Source organism: Cornus florida, unplaced genomic scaffold (genome assembly GCF_030987335.1).
Source record: "Cornus florida cultivar Cherokee Brave unplaced genomic scaffold, ASM3098733v1 CherokeeBrave_3.0.0_Hap2_Chr10, whole genome shotgun sequence".
Classification (NCBI taxonomy): domain Eukaryota; kingdom Viridiplantae; phylum Streptophyta; class Magnoliopsida; order Cornales; family Cornaceae; genus Cornus; species Cornus florida.
The window spans coordinates 51029674-51057470 of record NW_026775580.1 but is presented as its reverse complement, the minus strand read 5'-3'; the positions used below and the strand labels follow the sequence as shown (position 1 = coordinate 51057470).

The following is a 27797-nucleotide window of genomic DNA, read 5'->3' as shown; positions in this document are numbered from 1 at the left end:
GTTTGATCATCACTTTCACCGCAATGGACCACACACAAATGCAACACTATAACTTTTGACAATGCAACATATTAACAAATATGTTAATATTGGCCTTTTACTTGAAACTTACTCTGTCAGTTGGAAAGATAGAATAGAAAAGAAAATGTACCAAACATTACAAAATCACCCAACCAGCATTACTACGAGCAAAAGCTACCAAAAAGAGAGTTGGTAGTCAACAAATTAATGTAGGCTTACAATCATTTTCTTCGTCCCAAGGAATAAATAAACATAAAGTGCCAGTCAAACTAGCCATCTACTACATTGACAAAAAGTTATGTGGGGGGTGTGGACCATTTCCAAACAAAAAACAAAATGGTTTCAAGAGTCTATTCTTGAAAACCATACTAGGCCCATCATGGTGGCTCTGATGAACACCAAAATAGTAGCCAAGCTTCAATAGAAGCATCAAGATTAGGAGCCTTAAAGAGACATTAGCCACTACTACGTTTATAATGTTCTCTGATGAATCTTTCTGCTTGAGATGGATACTTATCTCGAATGTATGCTCGAATACACTTCTGGTAGGAGAAATCTATCCATACACCATCAGTTCTTACAACAAACAGGCACCTTGAGTGTCTAAATTGAGGATGGCGATCAACCTTCAAAACAAAAAAGTAGTTTAAAAGCATGTCAGTCAACTAATAATACAACAGTAATGTTGATAAACCTTCCAGGTGAAGGAAATTACACTGTTAATTATATCCTAGTATGATAACACTAGAAATATGGCGCAAAATATTTAGCCGTCAACTAATTCTTTCAAATTTGAAATACAATCTCGAAAACAGATAGGCAAAAGAAGAGAAGGAAGGGGAAGAGAGAATCCATGATAATAAAACCTAGAGGCAAGGGCAGGCTCCAGTCAACAAAGTTTTATCTTCCAATCTACATGCCAATACATGTGGGCCTAGAAACAAACCAGGTCTCCTTATAGCTTAAGGCACATGTGAAGAAGAACAAGCAAAAGCTACTGAGAACAATCTCTCTCACATTTATTCCTTTCCGTTAAAAGTGGTTGCAGCAGGATAAAAACGAAAAGAGAGCCCTTCAAAGACAAGGAACACAAGGATCAAGAATTAATAGGGTTTACAGATATAGAATTCTTAGCTGTTCTTCAACCACTTGCTGTGTGGACAAGGGAACATCACCCCATGTATACTATTGTGACACTAACCAATCTATCTTCACTTCTGCGGCTGCGTTTCACACGGTCGATCATTAATATTCATGAGACATTATAAATGTGTTTTGACACACCAAAAAAGACGATATTACAAAGGCATGATATAAAAATACCTCTACAAATGAGAAACAGATCTCCTTACAAATGGGTCATTTTCTGTTAGAGAATAACTATCTTCACCCTAGCTACTTTTGGCAGAACTAAATTAATTAAAGAAGAAAAAAGAATAGCCCCAGTAGGAAACTAACATAACATGTGATGCAGCAGATTCTCACAAAGAAACATAATGTCATCTGGGTATATTATACAAATCGAGCATGCTTGAGGAAAAAAACAAAAAAAAACAAAACAAACTGAAGATAATATGAGGTATTCCACTTTACTTATACATCAATCCAACAAGAAAATATCTCATGTAGTAGAACTGAAAATGTTAAAGATGAATGATAAGAGTGACTAGAAAAGATACTATCAATAATCAACATTTGGGGAAAACTAAGAGTGACGTCTGAAAGTGATAAAATAAGATAAGTAGACTTGGGTGATATAATCATGTAAAACGAAGACCCATGGATGCACCAGTAAAACCCTTGGATACACCGGTAAGAAATGTACATTTGTTTGCATGGAAGGTAACGACAAAAAGGCAACTCACATGGGATGAAGTAATTAGAAATTATTTTAAAATTTTGATCATAAGAAAAAGAGAATTTATGTAGCCAACATCATTCATATGAATAAAAGCAAAGATGATGATGAATGTCTGTCAAACCATATGCATTAGTAAGCAATCTAATCATGTCTATTTCTAGTGAAACTGAAAATGTAAGGGGATTTCCTGGCTATAACCTGTTGACACTCGTAAACTCCCTTCACGATATGTCAGGTTGGCCAATGCATCCCCAGCAATTTCATAGAGAACAGAGCAGGTTCTCAGCGCCTAAGCTCCCATCAAAACAATGTGCCTCTTGCCTAACTCCCAATTAAAGGAGAGCTTACACAACAAGGGAACTAGTTCCAACTGGGACTAGATAATATCCTTGGTCATTTATGCACCCTGATGCAGGAGGTTTACCTAGGTTAGGATTGAGGCTAGGAGGCCCTAAAGGACCCGGTGCTTGATAACACAATGACTCCAAATTATGGTGCCAACTATGGTGTACTCGGAAGTTTTGGCTAGGTGGCAGCGGCTAGAGCCAAGGCCCAATGACTACGCATCGTCCACCATGGACCAAATTGAGGGTGGCCGTATGCCTCTAAGCTGGAATGATCTCCATGGCATGTGATGTGCAAAGCATCTTCTGCCCTAGCAATAATTTGCCCATTCTTGACACAATTCTGGCCCAAGCTCACAGGCACATAATGTGAGCCCTTCAGGATAGTAGCCTGACCTGCATTGTGATTTGGCTGTGGACCTGGCAGCCCAGCTTGCATCCACATTGCTAAAAGAACTATACAATAAGCTCAAGCAGACAATTATTGAACCTCTTAGGGCCTAACACTGGTATACTCACCTGGCCTTGTCTTTCTCAAGACCACCCTGCTCTTATCCAACCCCAACCCTTCAGCTTCTCCATTACATTAATCACCTCCTAGCCTAAATGACCCGTACCATTAACCTAATCTACCATTACATCGATCAAACTAGTACATCCGCTTAGAATGGCTTAAGAATATCTTGCAGTTTAAGCAATTGCAATTCTCTCATTTTATCTCCATTAGGTACTACTTCAACCATTGACTAATCCAAAAAAAAAAAAAGGTACTACTTTAACCATTTGACGAATGTCTATTATCCTTTTTAGTCTTGCCACACATCGATCTCAACATTCGCAATTGATCGACCCATTTATGAAAATGTTATTTCTAAGCTGTCTAACATTCTCTCACTTAAAGTATGACTGGTTTAATAGTTGTTTTATAAAAATTACTTTTCAATTTTAGAGGTACATGCTAATCACACAATACGCAAGAAGCACTCCATTTAACCCATTATTCTTTATTTATATGATTTAACATTGTGAGGGATCGAGACTGGGTGGTTCATTCAAAAGCTCTACTGATCTAAAATTGGTAACCATTAAAAGTGCTTTTAAATTTTAATGGCTACCAAACACATCAAACGCAATTTTTTAAAATAAAAACGCTTTCAAGTGGTTGAAAAGCAATCCCAAACAGGCTCTAAGTGGGGCGGTAGAGAGGAAGAAAATTTGACTTTGAATTTTCAGTACTTAGGAACCTTAAAAATTCCACCTAATTGAGAGCAATAACATGTTGGCTTCTTTGAAGTGAGTTTTTGTATTTTTTTGAAGATCAAAGCGACAAAACATATCACTCAACAATTCATTTCTCTTAAAATTTCCTTCATTTTCTTCAAAACCAAACCAAGTATGAGGAAGAAAATAAATTATTTAGCTACTGAAGGAAATTAACTGCTCACTCCAAAAGAGAGAGAAAGAGAGATTAAGTGCTCACTTGAATCTAATTAATGTTTGAGTACAACAGATATAAACCAGCAGTAGCTAACGCTATCAAATGTATTAGAGAGTTTTTGTAGGAAATTGGAACCGCTCTCTGCAAATATAACATATAATCAAATTAAAATTTAGTCGACCAAATGCTTATCAAGTGATGATCAAGTGAGCTTAATCTCAAGGTGGAACCATGCAATCGATAGCAAGGGACGACACGAGAGTTTTCGATGATGAAGATGACGAGGCATGATTCTGATGATGGTGAAGGATAGCAAGGCATAGTTTGTCGGAGGTTGACAAAGTCTATACAAGTTTGTGGGTTTGAACGGGATGAAGTGGTATTGTTGCGGTGGTTTAGAGAGAGATGAGGAGACATGGTAAGGTTAATGATGGAAATGAAGATGAGAGGAGACAGAGTGAGAGAGAGAGAGAGAGAGAGAAAGCAAAGACGTTTCACATATATCTATATATATATATATATATATGTAACTTTGGTATCATTGTAATTTTATGAATCTCAAAAGGCTATCAACAAATTTTCAGTCAAGGGGAAGGCAAATCTGTCATAAAATCGTTGAGCACACACACCGGAGGACGGTGTAATTAGGCCCATTATTGCCAAGGGGTGTCAATTTGATTTACCTTAGATTTTTTAAAAAAGGTAAGTTATTCCTAAGTGAACCATGCAAGGCCCAGAAGTAGACTTGCACTTATGTGGAATTATCATCCCTTTATATCTAAATCAATTGTACAACACACAGGATCAAACTGCAATATCACTACAGCAAAAGTATATCACATATTTTTTCATCTTCTGGGGTCAACCAAGGACAAGAAGAGAGATTTCAATAAATAACTAAATATGTATGGGCAATGAATTACATATAGATTGATTGCAACAGTGAGAAGTGTAATGATTCCATTGTTCAAGTTGCAGCAAAGACGAGGAATGCGACAAAAAAAGTAAGGTGACTCTTAGAGAAGGTAAGACAATTTTGTTTCAACTGAAGATCTGGTACTAGATGAACCATAATGGTGAAAAGGAATACCAATCCTTATGGATGGTTATCCCAAATTCCCCAATAGTTGGGAAATCATAGAATTGAGATATGTTCTATATCCTGCAGAGTTTTTAAGTTGACCCTGAAAGTAAATTGGATATGAATGTGGGATGCCAGGATACATTTGCATGAATTTATGTTGACATGGAAGCAATAAAGTGATTTAAGAGATTTAAGTTGTTCAATCAATGACACCGGAAATTACTACAGAATATTATGCAAAACTGCAACTCACCATAATAGAATCAAGCCCACATCCAATTTTATCTTCAGCATGAGGATGATAAACAAGAAGCTTTTCTACCACAGCTTTCTCATCGCCAGCTACAAGACGGTCCCCATCCAAATACCTGGCAGCAGAAGAATCAGTAAGTTAAATGGAGAAGCATTCAACATTCCCTGCAAATTGAGCATATTAAAAAGAAATCACAATATAGCCTTAGCAGCAGATAAGATGCTAACTAAAGTAACATAAAATGTAAGGTACTTCGGAAAACATAATCCCATTTACAAGTTACAACAGTGTCAAAAAATTACATAAAAATAACGGAGTAAATATATCCCGCCAATGGACCATCTAATGTTGGATTGTGCAATTACATCCACCAAAATTTATCAGTTCAACACATTCAGCCTTAACTAAATGATTTTCACATAAATGTCAACCTATCTGTTTTGGACTAGTTATGCTCCCTCACACAAAAATACTAAAACCATTAATAGTTTTACAATTTACGCTAGAAGATCATATTCATATTTTTTATGCCTTTGAATGTATTCAGAAATTATTCTCTGCTTTCCATCACATCAATATTCTATGCAACTATGCAAAATGTTGAAAATATGCATTTCTATGATAAAAAGATAAAATTATGATGTTAAAGAAACTAGTGTGATATACAGAAATCCACTGACATGATTAGACAGGACCATGAACATTCCAAAAGTAGCTACTTAATTAGAGCTTGTTTGTAAAATAGATTCAAGTTCACTAAAAAATGAAATTGCCTGCAACATAAAATCATAATTTTTAAAATTAATAAAATGAATCACAGAACTGGAGAAATAGCAAAATTAACTTTCTTTTTCAAGAAACATTAAAGACTTTACATCTGACATTTGAAACCTTTACAGCTTTATCTAACAGACTTTGACAACCTAAGCAAGCAGCTTCTGGAAGAAACTGATACTGCTATAGAGTTGAAGTATTTGATATAGGACCAAATTGAATTCATATTATAGTACTTCTAAGAAATAAAAGAAAGTTGAAACAGGCAATCGATTCATAACCTATAACTTCCTTCGGGTTTCAAGAAATGTGGACCTTCCACCATAGACCTCTTCTATGAAAGATATTTCATGCTTTGGCCAACTGAAACTCTGAATATATTTTGATGCCCACCACTGAAGCTCCCAAGATTAAAATCATTTTGAGTTCAATAAAAGATCAAAAAGCTAGATCCTAGGATGATTGGCAGCATGAGGAACAATTATTAGCTGCTTTTATAAAGTTTAAGGCTCCATCCATTTGTGTTGAAAAGCAATACATAATTCTAGTCTGAATTCCATTCTCCCTATAGCTCACAGAAAACTAAAAAGATTATAGAAGTTGCTCATCTAGACCTTCACAATGGAATTGCTTTTAATTGATGAAAACATATTACTTAAAAATAATAAGAATAATACAAATCACATTTTGTTTTCTCTTTTCTTACTATTGTGAAACCATACATTGTTGGCAACTGCACTGTCTTCTTGCCTACTAAACCGAGTTTATGAGATAATCAAGTATCACCTTCCTTGTATAAAGCTTTTACCAAACCCACCTTGCGAGGGTGGGAAGGAGGGAAGTGGAAGAAGAGGAAGCTGGAGATATCAGTAATCAGTTCGGTGGTGGCCAGTTATCAGACATTCTGATTGGGGGAAGGAAAAAGGTAATTCTAGCTCTAGGGGTTGGACATGCACCTAAAAACATGTGCCAAACATTTTTGGTTGGACGTGCACCTAAAAGAAATATCAAATTACTACTATTCAATTTTATTATATTATTACTAATGAGTAAAAAGCATATATTGATATACTATGTTACATAAGGAAATTTTTTTCGAGAAAGTCCCAAGTCGTTGCTCCGATCAGCCAGATCTAACAGAAGAAAGTTCGCCGTGGTAGAGATGCGGTCGGAGTCTTCTACTCCGACCAGTCACCGGAGTCATAAACTCCGGTGAAAACCACTGCTACTTCTTTCCTTTGTGTTTTCCTTTCTCTGTTGGGTCTGTGTTGACTGTGATTGTCGTTTCTTCACAAGATCCAGAAGGGAGATGTGAAAGGTGACGTGGAGGTAGAGCGGTTTAATCATTGCCGTGATCATGTATTCAGGGTGGATAAGTATAGTATCTCTTCTCGTGAATCCATGCTCAGATCTTGTCTTGTTGGAAGGTTTGGCAGAGAGGTGGGATCTTTGGAACAGATCGAGGAATGGGCCTCCAAGGCGGATCTCGAGTGGGGTTAGGATTTTGACATTGGCTGATGGTGTTCTGTTATTCCAGTTCCCGTCGACTATGGTGGCACAGAGGGTATTGGATAAAGGGAAGAAATTTTGGGGAGAGGCACGGTTGTTTATCGATCATTGGTCCTACAGAGTTGGATGCTCAAGGTTGAGGAAGAAGTTCAATCTTCGGAAAATCATAGTTTATGGCCTCCCTCTACACCTTTGGTGCCAGAAGCTTTTTGTCGCTGTTGGGGACTTGTGCGGAGGACTATGTGATGTCGAGGCATATGAGATGAGTGATACGGAGAGGATCGTCATCACGGTGTTAAAAGGTGGTAAGATCCCAGAGTTCTTCTTGTTGGAGGACGGACGGTGGACTTTTCGAATTTCTCTAACAGAGGAAATTGCTCCTTCCCTCGTGACGGCTTCTTTATCTTGCGATAATTGTGAGTTTCTAAGGTCACTGGAGAAGATGGGTAGAAATATTCGGCCGTATCGCAGGTCTGATAATGGGGCAGCAACTGGACCGGAGGTCCAGAGGGCGAATCGGCAGGGTCGCTGGACTCAAGATCAGGGATGGGTGGCAAGACACGCGCCAGAGGCGACTATGGGAGGGAAGTTTATCGGGGGGACAGGTGGATGGTGGATGGCTGCCTCCAGCTGTGAGTTGAGGACAGCTAATCGCGAACAGGAACAGCCACGTGCGGGTAGGTGTAAGTTGAATTTTGGTCTTGATGGGCCTGATGGGAGTGGGCCTGTTAAGCATGGACCAGCACAGATGGGTTCGGGGGCTGAAGGATGGACGGGACAGGTCAGGCCCAAGTCTCGTACATCTTCTGTTGGGTTAAGGAAGGGTGGGCCGAGGACTCCCAGCGAAGTTGGGCGTGATAGGCCCAAGTTGGCTGGCCCAATTCTTTTTTGGTCTACATCAATTAAGGCTGATTCGGTAAGAAATGTGAGTTGGGGCCCAAACAGATCCTTATCCATTTCGGTTTCCAATTCTCAGCCCAGCTCTAACTCTGTTCTGTCTCACAAAGGGGAGGCTCACGGTCATCCTTTAACGAAGGAGATGCCGCGAGTTTGGTCTAATTTGGAGAAGGAGAACTGAGTTAATGTGAGTAGGAAGACCAACAAGGAGGCGGGTTTGAGATCAAAAACGTTTAAACATGGTGAGTGTTGCCAGAATCTGATTTCTCGGAACAAATTTGAGATGCTTCAGTCGGAGCTGGCTCTTGAGGGTGACAATGGCAGTCGACTTTCATTTAATGATGACGGTTATTACTCGTCTTGGTCGAATAATTCTGAGAGAAGATGGTCTAGAAAGGAAAAGCAGAAATGGGTTGCCCGCACTGTGTCTCCTGAACCAGGTAAGTCCTTTTCTCAGTTTCCTTCGACCTCCCTCTATACTGATTCTTCTATCTCTACTCCTGCTGCTGCTTTGATGAGGAAAGAGGTGGGGGATGAGTTTTTTATTAAGAAACAAATATTATCACCAGTGGCTAAGGTGGCTAATGATACTGTTGAAACAGATGTTTTGGGGTGTGTGACTTTTGGACCGCTAGAAAGGGATGGGGCGGTCAATTCGGTTGTGGATGGGAGTTCAGATTATGCCAGTGCAGGGCCGGAGGATGCAGATTCTTCTTCTCATCAGTTGGTTTTGGCTGGGTCTGCTGCGAGTGGGCTGGATAAGTCTCAGGTGGATTTGTGCCTTCCCAAGGGTGATGAACTGGTGTCAACAATAAGCGAGCCAGATTTGAGGACTGTTTGCGTGGGAAAGGATATTTGTATCTTGCTCAGTGAGGAATCTGCTTATTTTTTGGTGAAGGAATTACAGAAACATAGGCGCCTTGATGTGTCTTCATGTGTTTCAGACTCCTATACTGAGGCTCATGTTCAGGGTATAAATAATGTGGTTGACTGGAAGACTTGTTTGGATGTAGTCGAGGAGGGAGAGAGGGGAGGTTCATGGGAGCTGTGAGGAACAAGATAGGTCCCTTGACATGATCACGTGGGAGGATGATTGTTACTCCAATTTGGGGATTGTTGATCCCTTGGCAGTTATTTGTCCAGAAGGAATGGCTAATAATCTCGACAGGCAGGGCTGTGATGACGCTGGCAAGGACTGGGTTTTGAATAATATTGGGGCCATGAGTGATCTGTTGGGAGTCTCTTGCGAAGTTAACTATGAGCAGACCCTAGCAATTCTTCAGGCTACAGTGGAGGGGAAAGACGAGGTGTTGATTCAGTTTTCTAGAAGGAGAAACAGGAAAAAGAAGATTCATTCCTCTTCAAGAAGGGAAAGGGAGCTGAGAAACCTTCGCTGTGATGTGAATTACGATGGGATTCATATGGGGGGAAGGAGAAGGGGGGAGAAAAGGAGGGAGGGAGGGGTAAGGGGGAGGGGGGCATTGTTGGTTTTTCATGAAGCTACGACTTCTTTCCTGGAACGTCCATGGTCTTAATGACCCGGGCAAGAGGAAGGTAGTGAAGATGGCAGTGAGGAAATGGGGGGTTCATTTGGTGTGTCTCCAAGAAACGAAGATTGATTCTATGACGGATAGAGTTGTTAAGAGTCTTTGGGGTAGTAGGTACGTTGAGTGGGAGGCGCTGGATTCGGTGGGGACCTTTGGAGGCGTCCTTCTTATATGGGATAGGCGATGGATGGGTAAGGTTGATGTTTGTAGGGGGGTTTTTTCTGTGTCTTGTGCTTTTGTGTTAGAAGAGGATGGCTTCCCTTGCGCGTTCTCTGGTGTTTATGGGCCGGTGGATGACTATGACAAGCCTGTGTTGTGGGAGGAGCTTAGTGGGGTTCAGGAGATGTGGTCTCTTCCATGGTGTGTTGCAGGTGATTTTAATGTGGTCAGATCCCCGTCAGAGAGGTCTATAGGTGGATCATGGACTCCGGCTACGAGGCTATTTTCAGAGTTCATTGATGATCATCAGCTTATTGATCTTCCCTTGGAGGGAGCTGCTTTTACTTGGTCTAGTGGTAGGGAGTTGCCTGGTTTTTCCCCGACTGAATAGATTCTTGATTTCTGGAGAGTGGGAGGAGCAGTTTCCGGACACAGTCTAGGCGGTGTTGGCTAGGGTGACGTTGGATCACATTCCTCTTGTCTTGGATTGTGGAGGGTTGAGATCCCGTCGCACCCCGTTCAGATTTGAAAATATGTGGCTTAGAGTGGCGGATTTTCAGCGTTTGGTGCGGGATTGGTAGGTGGAGGATATGGTGGTGGGAACTTCGAGTTTTATTCTTACAGGAAAGCTTCGTAATCTGAAGGATAAACTAAAAAGATGGAATAAGGAGGTTTTCGGTAATTTGGAGTGGAGGAAGAATAGGGCCCTCGCTGATATAAGACTTGGATAGAATGGATGCGGCGGGAGGCCTCAATGAATTTCAACATAATAGGAGAGCAGCTTGTCAGGCTGAGTGTGCTGAGATTGCGATGATGGAGGAAATCTCGTGGCTTTACAAATCTCGGGCTTTATGGCTTAAAGAAGGAGACTGTAACACTAAGTTTTTTCAACGAACGGCTAATGCTCATAGGAGGGGCAATCATATTGGCCAAATTCATGTGGATGGTTCCCTGTTGGTTTCTGATGAGGAAATGTGAACGGTGATTGTCTCTTTCTATCGGAGGTTATATACTGAGCCTCTTCGATAGAGACCTAGACTGGATGGCCTTCACTTCGATTCTATTTCTGTGAAGGATAGGGATGGTCTTGAAAGGCCATTCACAGAGGAGGAGGTTCTGGAGGCCTTGAAGAGTTGTAATGGTGATAAAGCTCCAGGCCCGGATGGTTTCACTATGAGCTTTCTTCTGGAAAGCTACGAGGTAGTCAAACTGGAGGTTATGGGTACTTTTCATGAGTTTCATTCCAATGGAAAGTTCGAAAAATCGTTGAACACTTCTTTTATTGCTTTGATTCCTAAGAAGGGGGGAGCTTCTGATATTAAGGATTTTAGACCTGTCAGCTTAATTGGGTGTCTATACAAGCTTATTGCTAAAGTCCTAGCTTCGAGGTTGAGGGGTGTTCTGGATGGAGTTATCTCGGAGTCTCAGAACGCGTTTATTAGGGGTAGACAGATTCTGGATTCCGCCCTTATTGCAAGTGAATGCGTGGATTTTAGGATCCGTAGCGGGGATCCCAAAGTTCTGTGTAAGCTGGATTTGAGAGAGCTTATGATCATGTTTGCTAGAATTTCTTGTGCTACTTGCTGAAGAGGATGGGATTCGGTGAGAGATGGAGGAAATGGATTGTTACTTGTGTTTTGTCTGTCAGATTTTCAGTTTTGATTAACGGTTGTCCATCTGGGTTTTTTGGCAGCTCTCGTGGTTTGAGACAAGGGGACCCCCTTTCCCCTTTCTTGTTTATTATTGTCATGGAGGCTCTGAGTAAGCTGATGAGGAGGGCTATGACCTTGGGCTTTTTACGGGGTTTCAAGATTGGTTCAGAGGCAGTCCATCAATTGGAGATTTCTCACTTACTATTTGCGGATGACACTTTGGTTTTTTGTGAGGCAGAGGTGTCCCAATTGAGATATTTTAGATGTGTTCTGGGCCTTCTGGCTTGTTTTCAGGCCATCTCTGGTTTGAGAATTAATGTGGGTAAGAGTGTACTTGTTCCTGTGGGGGAGGTTCAGGAGGTCGCTTCTCTTGCAGCTGTTCTTGGATGTAGGACGGGTTCCTTCCCTATTTCTTATTTGGGCTTGCCTTTGGGTGTTTCCTCTAGAAGGGTGGGTAGTTGGGACCAGGTTATTGAGCGTTTTGAGAGAACATTGGCTGGTTGGAAGAAACAATATATTTCGAAAGGAGGAAAGGTCACGTTGGTTAAAAGTGTTCAGTGGGTCTTCCTACTTATTTCCTTTTTCTGTTCCAGATTCCCTCTTCCGTTGTCAGGAGGCTTGAGATGATTCAACGTAATTTTCTTTGGGGAGGAAGAGGGGAGGAGTTTAAGTATCACTTTGTTAGGTAGGAGCAGGTTTGTAGACCCATTAAGTTGGGAGATCTTAGGTTTCAGAGATTGGTACCTTTTAACAAAGCACTTCTTGGTTTGGCAGTGAAAGACATAGATTATGGAGGAAGCTGATTGCTTATCGGTTTGGGTAGGAGAGAGGGGGATGGTATACTAGATCGGCTAGATCTGTTATTGGTGTGGGCGTGTGGCATTCCATTCGGAAGGGTTGGGATGAGTTTTTTAAGCATATTAGATTCAAAGTTCGGGATGGTCGAAATGTCCGGTTTTGGGAGGATCCTTGGTGTGAGGAACGTCTATTGTGTAGACGGTTTCCAAGGTTGTTTGGGATTGCTGTGGATTGTCATGCTACGGTTGCCGACTGTTATCACCTTGATAACGGTAGGCTCTCTTGGGATGTTAGATCTCAGGATTGGGAGTTGGAAGATGTCTTCGGATTGTTGGATCTCTTATACCGACAAGAGGTAGACGGTACTGGGGCGGACATTTTGACTTAGGTGCCTTCTTCACAGGGGATTTTTCAGGTTCGATCCTTCTTTTTCTGCATTTCCAATTTTCAGGCCTCCTCTTACCCATAGAAAACGGTTTGGCATTCGAAGGCTCCTCTTAAGGTGGCTTTCTTTGCTTGGACTGTTGTTTGGGGTAAGATCCGGACTCTGGACAATTTGAGGAAGCGACGACATATCATCGTTAATCGGTGTGGTTTGTGTATGAGAGATGATGAGTCTGTGGATCATCTTCTTTTGCACTGCCCAGTTGCCAAAGATTGTTGGAGCCTTATGTTGGGTCTTTTTGGCATCGAGTGGGTTATGCCTCGGACCTCACGAGGGCTAATTGATATTTGGAGGGGGCAAAGGGTGGGGATCAGTGTTCGTGATTTCTGGAGGGTGACTCCCTTATGTACTTGGTGGTGTTTGTGGAAAGAACGTAATAGAAGATTCTTTGATGGGGAGAAGTTACCCATTGGGGCTTTAAAGTACTCCATTATTTGTTCTCTTTTTTGTTGGGGTAAGGGGAGAGATTGTTCCTCTACAGAGGAATTTATGGATTTTTTTGGGTCTTTTAAGTCCATAGGTTTCCTCTTTCCTTGTTTTTGTTTGTTTTTTTCCTTTTGTTTTCATTATTGTACTGTTCCTAGGACGCGTTCCCCTTTTGAACGCCTTCTAATACAATTTTACTTATAAAAAAAAAAAATGTTACATAAGTATATTATTTTACCCTAGAAAATAAAGATGAAAATATATGAATATTTAGCATTGTCCTTGTGTCCTTCAATTTGAGATTTGACACGTCTGATGTTAGATACATACCCGCACCTAACACGCGTACCCAACCCATGTAACATAAGATGCAGTCTATTACTATAGTATCATAGAGCATAGTTCTTAATGGGGAGAATGCTGCTTTTGTGGGCAGTATTGTTGGGGTGAACTACAGCGGGGATAAGTGTAAGGTTGTGTGCATGTTTCATGAGATTGATGATAATCAGTAGAGGAGGGAAATGGGAAGGACTCCTTCGGAGAAATGGGAAGGACTCCTTCGGAGAAAGGGGAGAGGGAGGTTAGGAATCTTATTTCGTTTGTCAATCACAAAAGGAAAAGTGGGGGGTCGAAGGAAGGGGGTAGGAGAGAGGAGGAGAATTTGTGTTGTTTCCTTATGATGTTCTGCATAATCTTATGGAATGTTCGTGGTCTAAATGATCCGGACAAGAGGAAGGTGGTGAAGTTGGCTGTTCAGAAGTGGGGTGCTCACGTGGTGTGCTTGCAAGAAACAAAATTAGCGCCGGTTTCGGATATGATCATTAGGTTTCTTTAGATGTTGTGGGTTCTCCGGGGCATATCCTTGTGATGTGGGAAAAAGGTGGGTCTCTAAACTGGAAGTTTGGGCGGGATGTTACTCGGTGTCTTGTGCTTTCTCAATGGAGGAGGATGGTTTCCATTGGATTTTTTCGGGTGTTTATGGTCCAACTGAGGATAATGTGTGTCATCGGGTGTGGGAGGAACTTGCATCCATTAGAAGAAGGTGGTCGTACCCTTGGTGTGTTGGAAGGGATTTCAATGTCATCCATTCTCCTTTGGATAAGTCCACAGGAGGTGGATGGACTTTGGCTATGGAACAATTCTCTATGTTCATTGATGATTGTCAGCTGATTGATCTTCCTTTGGAGGGAGCTCTTTTACTTAGTCCAGCGGTAGAGATTCTCCGACTCTCTCTCGCCCTGATAGATTCCTTGTTTCTAGGGATTGGGACGAAAAATTCCCAGATGTGGTTCAGGTGGCTCTGGCCCGTCCAACTTCAGACCATATTCCTTTGGTTTTGGACTGTGGTGGGTTACGTAAAAGGAGCTTTCCTTTCAGATTTGAGAATATGTGGCTTCAAGTAGAGGGCTTTAGTGAGAATGTTCCTTCTTGGTGGGGATGGATCTCCAAGTTACTCCCTTGCAAGTAAGCTTCGGATGTTAAAAGAAGACATCAAAAAGTGGAATAAGGAGTATTTTGGGAATTTGGAATGGAGGAAGAATCGGGCTTTCTCTGAGATTGCTGACATTGATCGTTTGGAGGGGATAGGTGACATTGTTCGCAGAAATGTCAGTAAGTTGGCGTCATTTGCTTGGGGGCCTTCAATTTGATTCAATTTCTGGGGTGGACAATGATTGGTTGGAGAGGCCTTTTCCAGAAGAGGAAGTGTTAAGGCTTTAAAGAGCTGCAATGGAGATAAGCCCCGGGTCCTGATGGGTTCTCTGAGATTTTTGCTTGAGGGTTGGAAGGCAGTCAAGGCGAGGTGATGGATACTTTTCATGTGTTTCATTCTCAGGGGCATTTTGAGAAGAGCCAGAATGATACATCCATTGCTCTCATCTATATAGACTAATTGCTAAGGTCCTGGCTCGGAGATTGAGGGAGGTTTTGGACGGGATCATTTCGGATTCTCAAAATGCCCCGAAATGCCTTTGTTGGTGGTCGCCAAATACTTGATCCAGCCCTCATAGCGGGAGTGTGTGTTGATTCCATAATAAAGAGTTGAGTTCCAAGTGTTTTGTGTAAGTGGGAAATTGAGAAGGCATACGATCATGTTAGTTGGAGTTTTCTTCTGTATTTGGTGGAAAGAATGGGCTTTGGTGAGAGATGGAGGAAATGGATCGATTTCTACATTTCCAACGCTCGGTTCTCGATCCTAGTGAATGGAACAGCGACGGATTTTTTCGGTAGCTAGAAGGATTGAGACGGGGGGACCCACTTTCTCCTTTTATGTTCCTTTTGGTGATGGAAGCTCTAAGCAGAATGATGACAAGGGTTGTGGGCTTGGGCTTTTTGAGAGTATTCAGGGTGGGGAGGGATGTTGCCGGTTAAATGGAGATTTCTCATTTGATGTTTGCGAATGACATAAACTTTTGCATTTTTCAATGGCTCAGGATTGCTGGTCTCTATTTTTGGGCTTGTTAGGGTTCAGTGGGTTAAGTCCATATCTTCCAGAGGCTTGGTTAAGCTTGGAGAGGTTGTATAGTGGGGCCCCAAGCTCATGAGTTCTGGAGGGTTATGCCTTTGTGCATCTGGTGGTGACTTTGGCTTGAAAGAAATAGGAGATCCTTCGAAGAAAAGGAGAATCATATTGGGTCATTGAAATTCTCTATTCTAAGTACCCTTTTTGTTGGGTTCTAGGGAAAAATTGTAAATCCTTGGAGGAACTAGTTGTTTTTTTGGGACTCTTTGAGGGATATATATATTTTGATAAGTAAGAATTGTATTAAAAGCCTTCAAAAGGGGAACACGTCCCTCAAAAGCTACACAAGGCCAAAAAGGGCCTTAAGACTCTCAAAGAGTCCCAAAAAAACAACTAGTTCCTCCAATGATTTACAATTTTGCATAACAATTTCAAATGGGTTACAATACTTGATCCACACGAATTTTCTTACTAACCAAAGAAAAAAAAAAAAAAAAATCCAAAATCAACCACATGATATAACCAAAGAAAAAGACCCAAATTCCCAAATTCAAACACCAGACCCGAATTCCCTATGACACCAAATCAACCACCTGGTTTGTAATGTAATCAGCCATTGGTTTGGCAGCTTCCTTCTTCAGCTACTGAGAAAGGCAAACATGTTGAAAAACCCTCAACTACCACATGGATCGCAAGTCCAGAAAAAGCTAGGGTGTAAGGAGTCAAGAGTTAAAAATTCGGAGAGGTGTAAAAACAGAAGACCGTCGAAAGAGATGGAGATTTTAGAGGAGAGAAGTTGAATGCGGAGTTCATTTTGTTGCAACCTCTCTCGGAGACGAGTTTCGTAATGGACTTGCAGGGGGCGCTGCCGCCAAGGAAGAGATCGAGGATTAGACACCCAACAGGCACTTCTTTGTGATGAGGGGCTGTTGAATTTGTTTTTCAGATTTCTTATATATATATATATATACACACAGAGAGAGAGAGAGAGAGAATTGGGAGGCTTGTGGACTTTTCCTTTCATATTTCATTAGATAGATGAGAGAGAGAGACAATAGTTTGGTTCTTGGGATTATTAAAATGATTGAAGTCTCATCAATGGTAGTATAGTAATTTTCTAGCTTTATTTGAGGGCATTAAGTAAAACACTCAAATCCGTTAGTCCATTTGACGGTCCGTCAATAGTAGGGGAGGCCTATGTAACAAGGTTTTCTTTTTAGGGGAGGTCAAAAAAATTTGAAAACCACATGGGAGGTTCATGTAATTATGGTAAACCTCAAGGGAGGCCAATGTAATTTATCTAGAATGGTTTCATTATTTACCTTCATTAGATTCATTATACTATTACAAAAGTACTCTCCTAAACCCGTCCCCACCCCACCCCATTTAATAAATGGTTTTGAATGAGGATGAGGGTAGCAATGCTAAATGGGGATGAGAATGGGGTTGGGTCCCTCGCCCCAAACCCGTCCCAAACCCGTCCCATTGCCATCCCTATAAATGACCTTAGTTGTTTCTCATAATTTTTTTATAAAGCAATGTCAATCATAATATATATATATATATATATATATATATATATATATAATATGAGAACACATATTATTTTAAAATTTTATATAGAAACGTGTGTGTGTGTGTGTGTGTGTGTGTCAATTCTTATGCATATTTAGGTTTAAAAAAAACCTAAACTATTGCCCTTTTACAAATAACCCCCTTGAACTACACATTGCCCCCCTAAGTAATGATTTGTTGCAATTAAGGATAAACCCATCATAAAATGATATTTTACCCTTTCTTATTAAATTATTTTTAGTATCTTTTCTTTTATCAAAATATTAATTATACCATTTACCTTAATTTTATTGCTAGTATCAATTTATCATAAAAACGGAAAATAAATAAATAAAGTTGTAAGTACCATTTTCTAAAATGATTAACTTCCTATTAAAACTTTACTATTTATAATAAAACTTATTATACTCGGTTTAAACCTTTTTACTGAAAAAATACCTTCTTTTTCATACAATATATTCATGAAAAATTAATAAATTACCTAAATAAATAATACCATCTTTTCATACTACAATATATTCATGAAAATTTAAGAAATTACTTAAATTGTTTTAAAATTGTTACTTAAGATTTTTATTTAAACAATTAATTTCAAGAATTAAAGATAAATTTATGCAAATTTATTGGAGAATATGACATCAAATTAGTATGAATTTTTTTCATAAAAAGCAGGTTTCCTTCTTCTTCTTCCTTCTTGAACGAGAACAAAAAAAAAGTAAAATGCTTTAACCCTAAAGGGGACCTTAGAAACTTATTCAAGCAGAGTGGATGCTTGAATTTTTAAAAGAGAGTGTGTATGATGGGATGGGGTTGTGGGGTATTTATGGGTAGGGTTGAGCCATAAAGGCCGTTGGGTTTGTCCTATAAGCAATGTGGGATAATAGTGAGGTGAGTAGGATGGCCTTTTGAGAATTTGGGCAAACATGGTACTTTAGATGAACTCAATGGCGAGCGAACGTATGGAAATGAAGCATATTAACCTCTCATTAGACGTTCATGCTGCAATTTGCTTTGGTCACCTACATAAGGACAAACACTGTGATTCCCAACTTGTTAGTCTGGTATTAGGCTTCTAATTGACATTCCTTCATCTCGAAACAAGTGGTATTCTATCATAAATGGTATGGCCCCCCAAAGATTCTTTCACCTAACATAAGGCAAACATTCTCATTTTTTCAAAGGTCACAACCTGTAAGACAAGCATGAGGAATTGAATCTAAGGCCTATTTTGGGATGAAACGCATTAATCTTTATTTTCGTTTTTCAGGTAAGTCATGGGGCTTGGAAAGCTGGAAGCCGTACCTCGGCACCTTATACGAAACTTGATATAATTCATAAGGATCATCATAAGATCCAATTCACTTGATAACCTATGGGGGACCTATGTTGACTTATTGGTTTTAGAGGCTTGAATAATTAGATCACGTACTTTTTAACTCTTAAATTTGAATGATCATGAATTGAATATGACAAATAGAGCATCTAAATATACACGCATATAAAAATTGTTTTTTTTTTCCCGGTAAAATGGGCAAGTATTAAACATAAAGGAACTGTACATGAGCTCAAAAGGAACGACCAAGGCCTATGGCCAGTAAGTTGCATCAGCAGCATTAGTTGTTAAAGGCACGCCTAAGCTCTAAAAAAGCCCCAGGCTCGTCAAGGCTCAGCCAAAGCGCCTCAACCTACTACAAGCCAGGCCCCTTCAACCAAGCTCACATAAAGCCCTCAGGCTCAAGTTTTTTAATAGGCTCCAAGCTCAAAAAAGGCGTGCCTTGTATTTTTTTAATCATTTATTAATATCATTTTCTTGTTTACTAAATGACTACTAAATTAAAAGGTTCTATATCATATATTGTATAGTTTAACCATATGAAATATTTGACAGAATTCATAAATTTATGGTTCACTACTTACATTAACTGCAATTACTGCTTGATTATGAATATACATAATAATATATGTTTAAATATGCATTATTAGCTATGTGCCTTACTTCAATCAGGCTTGCGCCTTAGCCTTTCGCTTAGGCTCCAGAAGGCCTTTGGCGCCTTAGTGCGCCTTGAGCCTTTAACAACTATGTCAGCAACTATACAAAAGAATGCCCAGAAGGCTCAAGAAAAGGAAAAAGCATAGTAACAAAATGTTGCCACAAAAGCGAGAATGACATATAAAAATTGTTGCGCTGCCATCATATCATCTTTCAAGAACATAAGATATGTTCATGTCCTGTATGTCCATGCTTCATAGGAAGCCAATTTTCTGTACAGTACCGATCAGAATGGAACTGATATAGAATAATCTGCTGTTTAGACTGTCAATGATATTCTATTGAACGAATATCTATGTTTAACTGAACAGGACCAATAAAACATGATTACTAGCAGCAAAAATGAAATAAAACTCAACAAGATAAACAAAAGTTAACCATGTCAGTTAATAAGCCCATGTATTAACGCAATCAAGGAATGAATTCCACAAACTAAGACTGCAAAATGGTAAAAAATCAAACAAAATAACAATAATCAGCCCTTACAATCTAGCAACCAAATATAGAATCTCTACACTCCCATATATACGTACATATACGTACGTATAAGAGTATTTGTTTATGTGACTTGTCAAATTGAAGCCAAAACACAAGCAAGCTTGTAATGGCGAAATTTTCCCCCAAATACGTACCTAAATACATTTCCTGGAGTGTGTATTTGCCCCAAATAATCACAAGCACGCAAAATATTATACATTTAACACATACAACTATATGTTTCCAATTTCTTTGAAGAAATCAAACGCGATAGAGATTTCGGTTTGAAATTTAGGGATGAGAGAGTAGACCTGTTAGAGTGTAGAATATCTTTGGTGAGCAAAATGATGGGCTCGATGTCTCGGATAATCTCGTCCTCTTTATCTTTCCACTTCCGGTAATCAAGATCGTCCCACCCAGGGTATTTCGGTGGATCTTTGGTGCTCACGACTGCGGCGTTCTGGCTAGCAACGGATACATCCTCCTCCGGCAGAGGAGTCGACTCGGTGGCGGTGCAACACGGCCGACGAATTAAGATTCCGGCGGCGAGTCTGTGAGTTTGGAGTCGGAGTCGGACGAGTGGGATGGCTCTGAGAAGCAGAGGAGCCGCCATTGTTTGGGTGAAGAAGAAAAGAGAGAAAAAGGTACCGTGGGTTTGGAATTTTATTAGATACTACTCTTCCTCACATCAACTATGGCTACGAGTGTTGTGTTGGGTCCTCAAAAGAAGGAGACACTATATTGTTGCGTACAATGTAGCGTCCCGTTAATTTTTTATTTTTTATTTTTTATTTTTTATTTTTTATTTTTTATTTTTTATTTTTTTATTTTAATGATCCTAATTCAATGGACCAGGTGATTTTCAAGTTTATGCAAGAAAAGTATTGAAATTTGTAGGTACAAGAGAAAGTATACGAGGTTAAATCACATTGTCACTACACAAATGTGATGATACACAAGAAATAGATTGAGGGAGAAAAGAGACCAATATATGAAGTTCATAACTTCCAAGTTCTGCCTTAAATGCTGTAATACCCCTCTAGTTATAGTCTCAAGCACTTAGGTCATTTATCCATTTATGACGGTCCTTTATCAACCTTTTCAGACCTACATTGTCGAGTTCTCGTACTTCTTTGGATCACGAGCCAAAAATACTTTTATAATATATTTATAGTATATAATTCTCCATATATTCCAAAGACTCTGTAGCATTCAATTTTGAAACAAATAAGGGTCTGAATACTTTAAAAACTAAAGCGTCCATTTATAACTGAATTAAAAAAAAAAAAAAAAAAAAAAAAGAAAAAAGAAAAAAGAAAAAAGAAAAAGAAGAAGAAGATACTTTAGTCATTTCACATTTTTTGCTTCTTCTTCTTCATCATCACTGCCAACAACAAACATACTACCGACGATAAAGCCAATCATCACCGGCAGTTTCCACTCATTTTGGCGAGGTTGCTAAACCTTTTAGCGGCCTAGTCGATGCATGAAAGCAGCAACCTACTGCTTGTTCCTCATCAGCAGCGACCCAAGGTCGCTACCCTTCTTCTGTCGATCAACCAAGTCACCGAAGTGCGTCCTAGTGAGCACCATAGATGGTGACCCAAGTCGTCGTCCCTCTCTAGCTGTGTTGGGTCGCTAACAATGACCCAACTCCTCCACATCACGACCCAAGGTCATTGTTGTTGTGGTAATTCCACATATTTATAGAAATATATAAAGTACAATATTCATACACAATAATTCAAAATAATAAACAACAACACCGATGAATAATCAAAGAATAATTTTTCATTAAACTGAATAATACATCATTTGAACAATATGGATATAACAATGAACATGAATTTAACAAGATAAATAATTCAGTAATATAATATTAATATTAACTCAATAATATAAAATAAGAAGTAAAACAATAATAATAAAATAGCTAAGAAAGTGCTAGCCTGATTATCGAGGCATGTGTAAACACATTGACCTAAAGTTGATAATCCTCCCATTCGTGCGAGTATTGGTGAAACTAGTCAACTCCAAGATACAACCCAATCAGCTCTCAGCGGTGTCTCCTCCATGTGCACAACCATAGGAAGACTAGGTCCAAGACTATATGTGTCTAGTTGCCCACAAACTCAATAAGTAAAATACTCTCAAATACAATTTACACATATACATAAATGGAAGAGTAGAATAAAGAGATGAAAAACTATTCTTTTAAAGTCTCGCTCACACTAGAAATACGTATCCATACTTCCTCCTTTGAATGATAAACATATAATTTTATTAAAAGAGTATAACGGTTATAGCAACCTAAATAGAGAATTTAAATATAATTATTTCATCAATATAACTATATTAAACCATTGTATTAAATAGTATTTAATATAATGTGACTCAATATATAATTTATTCTATTTATTAATTTTATTAAAATATTACTCAACAATCTCCACCTATTTTAATAAAATAAGTAAAATATATAATTGAGCAATTTTATACTTTGCAATCAGTATAGGTGCTTTCTGGGCTTGAACCTACACTTAGTGTGATAGTCTTCATTTGAGGAACCTAAATGAACTAAGTCTTGAATTCGGTTCCTTGAGCCAAACTTCAACATACCACACACATAGTATTGACGATAGACTTGGTTTGGCGAGTTAGTGCGATTAATAGCCATGCGCTACTATATTGATTCTCATGAAAGCTCTAGGGAACAACCCAACTCCCACGGTCGCTACCTCACGATGACTTTCACTTAGGTGAATCCTCCAGGGGTATATGTGACCTATACCCTGCGAGAGTATGCTCGCCTCGAATTCATTCAGGGCAAAACCCTTCCTTAACGTCACATCACAACATTAATGCCATAGGGATGAGTAGGAAATAATCTCCTCGAGAAACCTCCTAAAAAGAGTGTTGTCAATGAGTCAGATTGTTTTTACCAATTGAACCTTTCGTCATGTAATTAAATCGCCAATCAGAAGGTTCGGTTACCTTCGTAGGTGACTTCCTTGGGGCTTAGGCCCATCCCCCCCGACATATATAGGACTATGTCCTAAGAAGACTCTTGGTCTTTTTAATTCTCTTTCTTTTTCTTCACAACCCAACTTTTGGGTTTTTCTTTCTTTCTCCTCAATTTTTTTTTCTTCCTTCACCCTACCACTTCCTTCTCTCTCTCTCTCTCTCTCTCTCTCTCTCCTTTTTTTCTTCCATAAAATAATTCATCACTGATAATACCTCATTGGAAAAATATTGAGATGAATACTTTTGTTAGCTTTGTTAATTGTATCAGGATAGAATGTTTAGTATATGTTTTGGTTGCAAGGTTGCAATATAGGAAGTGGTATGATAGAGATAATGCAAGCACTCACACACACACACACACACACCACATCGGATGAAAGAACCCGGACAATTCCTTGCGATCTCTCTCCGCCACACAAAATTTTAATTTTATTAAGTGTGACCAGCCATGCAAGCACACCTGTTATGGCAAAGGTCCAATTACAAAAAATTAAACACACATCTCTCTTGCTCTCTTTTTTTTTTCTTCATAAACTCTTTACACCACCTAAATCACTAAGTTATATGAATAACTACTACACATCACATATAGAGTGAAATAAGAATCATTTTTCTGAACGCATCTCTTTGTTATAAAAGTCACCATGTTATTCCAATTTGATGGAGCTGGGTATCTTTCCCTTTTCTTAATTCTTCCAAGTGTCGTATACCTCCAACAATTTCGTCAACATCATTATGGAAGTTGTTTCAAACAGAACAATAATTTTGAAATTCAGAAAATTATCCAACTTCTTGAATTTGTAAAGAGGACAATTATTTCTATGAGTAGCAGATAGAAGTTCTACTCAAGTGTAAACAGCTTCTTCTCAGATCTTTTCCACTATCGACCTTTATGCTTTCTCTTTTGGTATTTCTTATTCTGCCATTGTATTTGTATCTTGTAGCTGGATGAGAAACTCTCATCATCTTTTTTCTTGTTCCTCTTAATCAATTTTACCAAATAGGAGTATTCCATCATTTCCTCATACTTATTTGTAGTGCTGGGAATTTCTACCCTTTCTTTTCCATTTTCTTCTTCTTCAATATCTAAATTTTCCAATTCCTTCTCGAGTTGCTTCAATTTTGTAACTCTCGTGAAACCAGAAACATATTGTGTACGTGAGAAACCAATATATCATAATTTTAAAAAAAATTCATCTAATGAAAGTAATGAGATGAAGAATTTGTATATAACGAATGCACCATTAGCAACTGCATATAATCATTTCCTTCTTTAAAGATATGCAATTAGTTTCTCACTTTATAATGGTCAAAAAATTATATAGATATCCATAAATTTTCATTCAATTAAAAACTACTATATAACCTAATTTAATTAAGAAACAAATCATTTTCCATTTAAATTGCATTTACTTCTCTTTTATCGTTAGTTTATTTATCTTGTATATAACCATGGTTAATGGCAATTAATATATATATATATATATATATATATATTGAAATGACTACTAATCTCATATACACAAGGAAATTCTCTTTATTCTATATTCTGTGTAAACTAATGAAGGCAAATATCTAACATCCGTAACAGACCCTTTTAAAGTGGAAACTCTCGCTGAATAAGGTAATGCATGCTAATCTCAATTATTCTTATAATCAGATTAGACTACTTCTAAATTTTGCAATTTTCAAAACTATTCAATAAAAATAAATATTATAAGAGTCCATATCATAGCTAATTAATAATATATAATCACAAGCATCCAAAATAATATGTGTAATCAAAACATCCATATTTAAATTCCTATTTAATACTATGGTGGCTGTTTTGATTATATATTTGCAAACTTAAATTGCTACAATAAGCTATTAATTTACACAAATTAATTTTCTTAATTATTTTTCCTAACCTGTAAAATGCAGTAACCAGAAACATTAACATCTGTAGATGTTCAACAATATGTAGTGTAGCCAATAAGAGTACAAATAGTTAACAAAAGACCATGTAAACAACAAAAGAAATAAATTTATAAGAATCTATAATATAGGAAGTTTTTTTCCAAATTCAGTAATATTTCTTTTAATAATGTATAAGCATGCCATCTAAAGTAATATCCCAGATATACAGAAAACTCATGCTGCATATATATATATATATATCTTTATTTGTTTTCCAAAGATACATATTGCATATTATAAACAATTATAATAAATCAAATCAAGAAAATACCATTCAAAATATTATTAAGGAAGTATCCGCTTTAGACTGTTGCGGTAATTCCACATATTTATAGAAATATATAAAGTACAATATTCATACACAATGACTCAAGATAATTGTTAACATAATTAGGTTATATTATAGCCGTTATTTATATTGCTACCATAATTACATTATATAGCCATTGTAATAGTGATCTACTAGCCGTTTGATGTTATCCTATTTATACCTACTTTGTATCATTATCATTACAACAATTCAATATATTCTTTCATATTCTGTCTCTGTCTCTTTCTCTGCCTTTCTACCTCTATTAATCAACAATAATAAACAACAACACCAATGAATAATCAAAGAATAATTTTTCATTAAACTGAATAATACATCATTTGAACAACATGGATATAACAAAGAACATGAATTTAACAAGATAAATAATTTAGCAATATAATATTAATATTAACTCAATAATATAAATTAAGAAATAAAACAACAATAATAAAATAGGTAAGAAAGTGTTTGTCTGATTGTTGAGGTATGTGTAAACATATTAACCTAAAGTTGATAGTCCTCCCCTTCGTGCTGGTATTGGCGAAACTAGTCAACTCCAAGATCCAATCCAATCAACTCTCAGCGGTGTCTACTCCATGTACACGACCACAGGAAGACTAAGTCCAAGTCTATATGTGTCTAGTTGCCCACAAACTCAATAAGTAAAATACTCTCAAATACAGTATACACATATACATATATGAAAGAGTAGAATAGAGAGATGAAAAAATATTCTTTTAGAGTCTCACTTACACTAGATATACGTATCCATATTTCCTCCTTTAAATGATAAACGTATAACCTTTTTATAGTATAAAAGAGTGTAACGGTTATAACAACATAAATAAAGAATTTAAATATAATTATTTCATCAATATAAATATAATAAACCATTCTATTAAATAGTAATTAATATAATGTAACTTAATATATAATTTAATATATTTTATTAAAATATTACTCAACAATTGCTACAACGACCTTAGTCGTTATTCCTCTCACGATGACGCACCAGGTCACTAGCAGGCGACTTGGTTTAGATCCCAAACTTGGGCTCGCAAGACTACACTAGTTTGAGTAGCTTGAAACTGTTGGGATTTATATGCCCTGGCATAGCAAATTCCTATTTGGATTAAAGTGACATATGTTCCTGACGTATCTGAAATATTTATGATTTATATAATTGGTGAATTCAATGTATTGTGTTTCGATTCATTATAGAATTGATAGTGTCCTCTTGATTACAAGAAATATTTATATATGTATGAGATGACGATCAATACATTAATATAAATAGTAATCATAAATTGTTCATAGTCGGTAATTATGGATGGAATCATAATTAATTAAGACTTGAACTGAATCCGCTTTAGGTTGAGATATATTGCAAGAGCCATCGTATGCAATTACTCCCTATTATCGTTATGACATTTGACTCTTAAGCATGAGAAAATTATAGACTTTTTAATTAATTAATAATTACTTTGATTTGTTCGGCGGATTCTTCGGGATCCTTAGACCGACACTTTGGGTAGTTATGTAATTAATAGTTAGAGGGTTATATTTTCAATATTTGCATCATTACTACTTGTATTTATTTTGTATTGATTATGGTTGATCACAAAGTAAATTCGAAGGCTTTCGTGTGGTTTTAGACAAAATGATTTATTATATATATTTATTTATTAAATTATTATTTTTGTCAAACAAATGTTTTATTGTGATCGAGACAGAAATAATCAAAGGTACCAAAATAAATATATTAATTAAGTAGTCGGATTGATGGCTTTATTTATCCGATAACTAATTATGTATAGAGGAGTCAAAGTGTAATATTTACTTAGAGGTTATTTATTATTTAATTGGAGTTCAATTAATTTCTTTTAGTGGAGTAGAAATTAATTTATGAATTAATTGAATTGGGATCATGGACCGGGCCAATTATTAGTTCATTGTAGCCAATAAAATAATAGGCCCAAAGGATTCTCACTCATAGCCCAACTTGATATTGGAATCATATTAGATTTGAGATTTGTGAATTAGAGATTGAGAATGATTTATAGTTTCCTTTTCCTTATCTTTATGTTGCCTATATATATACATGGTCTATATATATTTTGGGGGTGATTTTTATGAGAAGGAAAAATGAATAAATTTTCTCTCTCTAGAAAATTAGGGTTAGTGTTCTCATCTAATGGAGGCTCCCACAAGCCTAGTTTTCCAATGTCATTCATGGAGGCTTATGAGTGATTCCTAAAGGTAAAACCATTACCAAGAAGATGGAAATCCATGGAAAAAGTATCTAGCAAAAGGGATCTACAATAAGTGAAAACATTCACTTTAGAGGAGAGATCTAAGGTTTACTCAAACCTTGATGTAAGTATTTAATCTTTTAATTGAAAAATACATCATATTGCATAAAACTTGTTTCTATGTAATGAATCAAGATCTATGAATTAAAATTCCTCGAAAAGTTTTTAAAACAAGAACGTTTCCCAACAGTGGTATCAGAGCATGGTTTGATTCATTACTAAAGATCATGTTTTTATCAAAATCATCATCATGGATCCAAATTATATATATATATTGATGTATGATTTAATATATTGATACATGATGATATATGTATAATTGTGAATGGATGATAATGTGTGTTTGGGCCATGGATGAAGCTTATAGGTCATTGAATGTAATTTTATTTTTGGATGAATGTAATTAAGGCTTTGATTT

At 37.6% G+C, this 27797-nt stretch overlaps 1 protein-coding gene across 1 annotated transcript; it reads right to left on the bottom strand.

Moving 5' to 3' along the window:
• Nucleotides 1-157: 157 nt before the first annotated feature.
• On the bottom strand, nucleotides 158-20501 carry LOC132278802 (protein DCL homolog, chloroplastic). Its single transcript, XM_059780692.1, has 3 exons — nucleotides 20083-20501; nucleotides 5002-5116; nucleotides 158-647 (listed from the first exon to the last, which is right to left on the bottom strand). The coding sequence occupies exons 1-3, from the start codon at nucleotides 20382-20384 to the stop codon at nucleotides 477-479; spliced, it is 588 nt and encodes a 195-aa protein (XP_059636675.1). The 5' UTR covers nucleotides 20385-20501; the 3' UTR covers nucleotides 158-476.
• Nucleotides 20502-27797: the final 7296 nt, after the last annotated feature.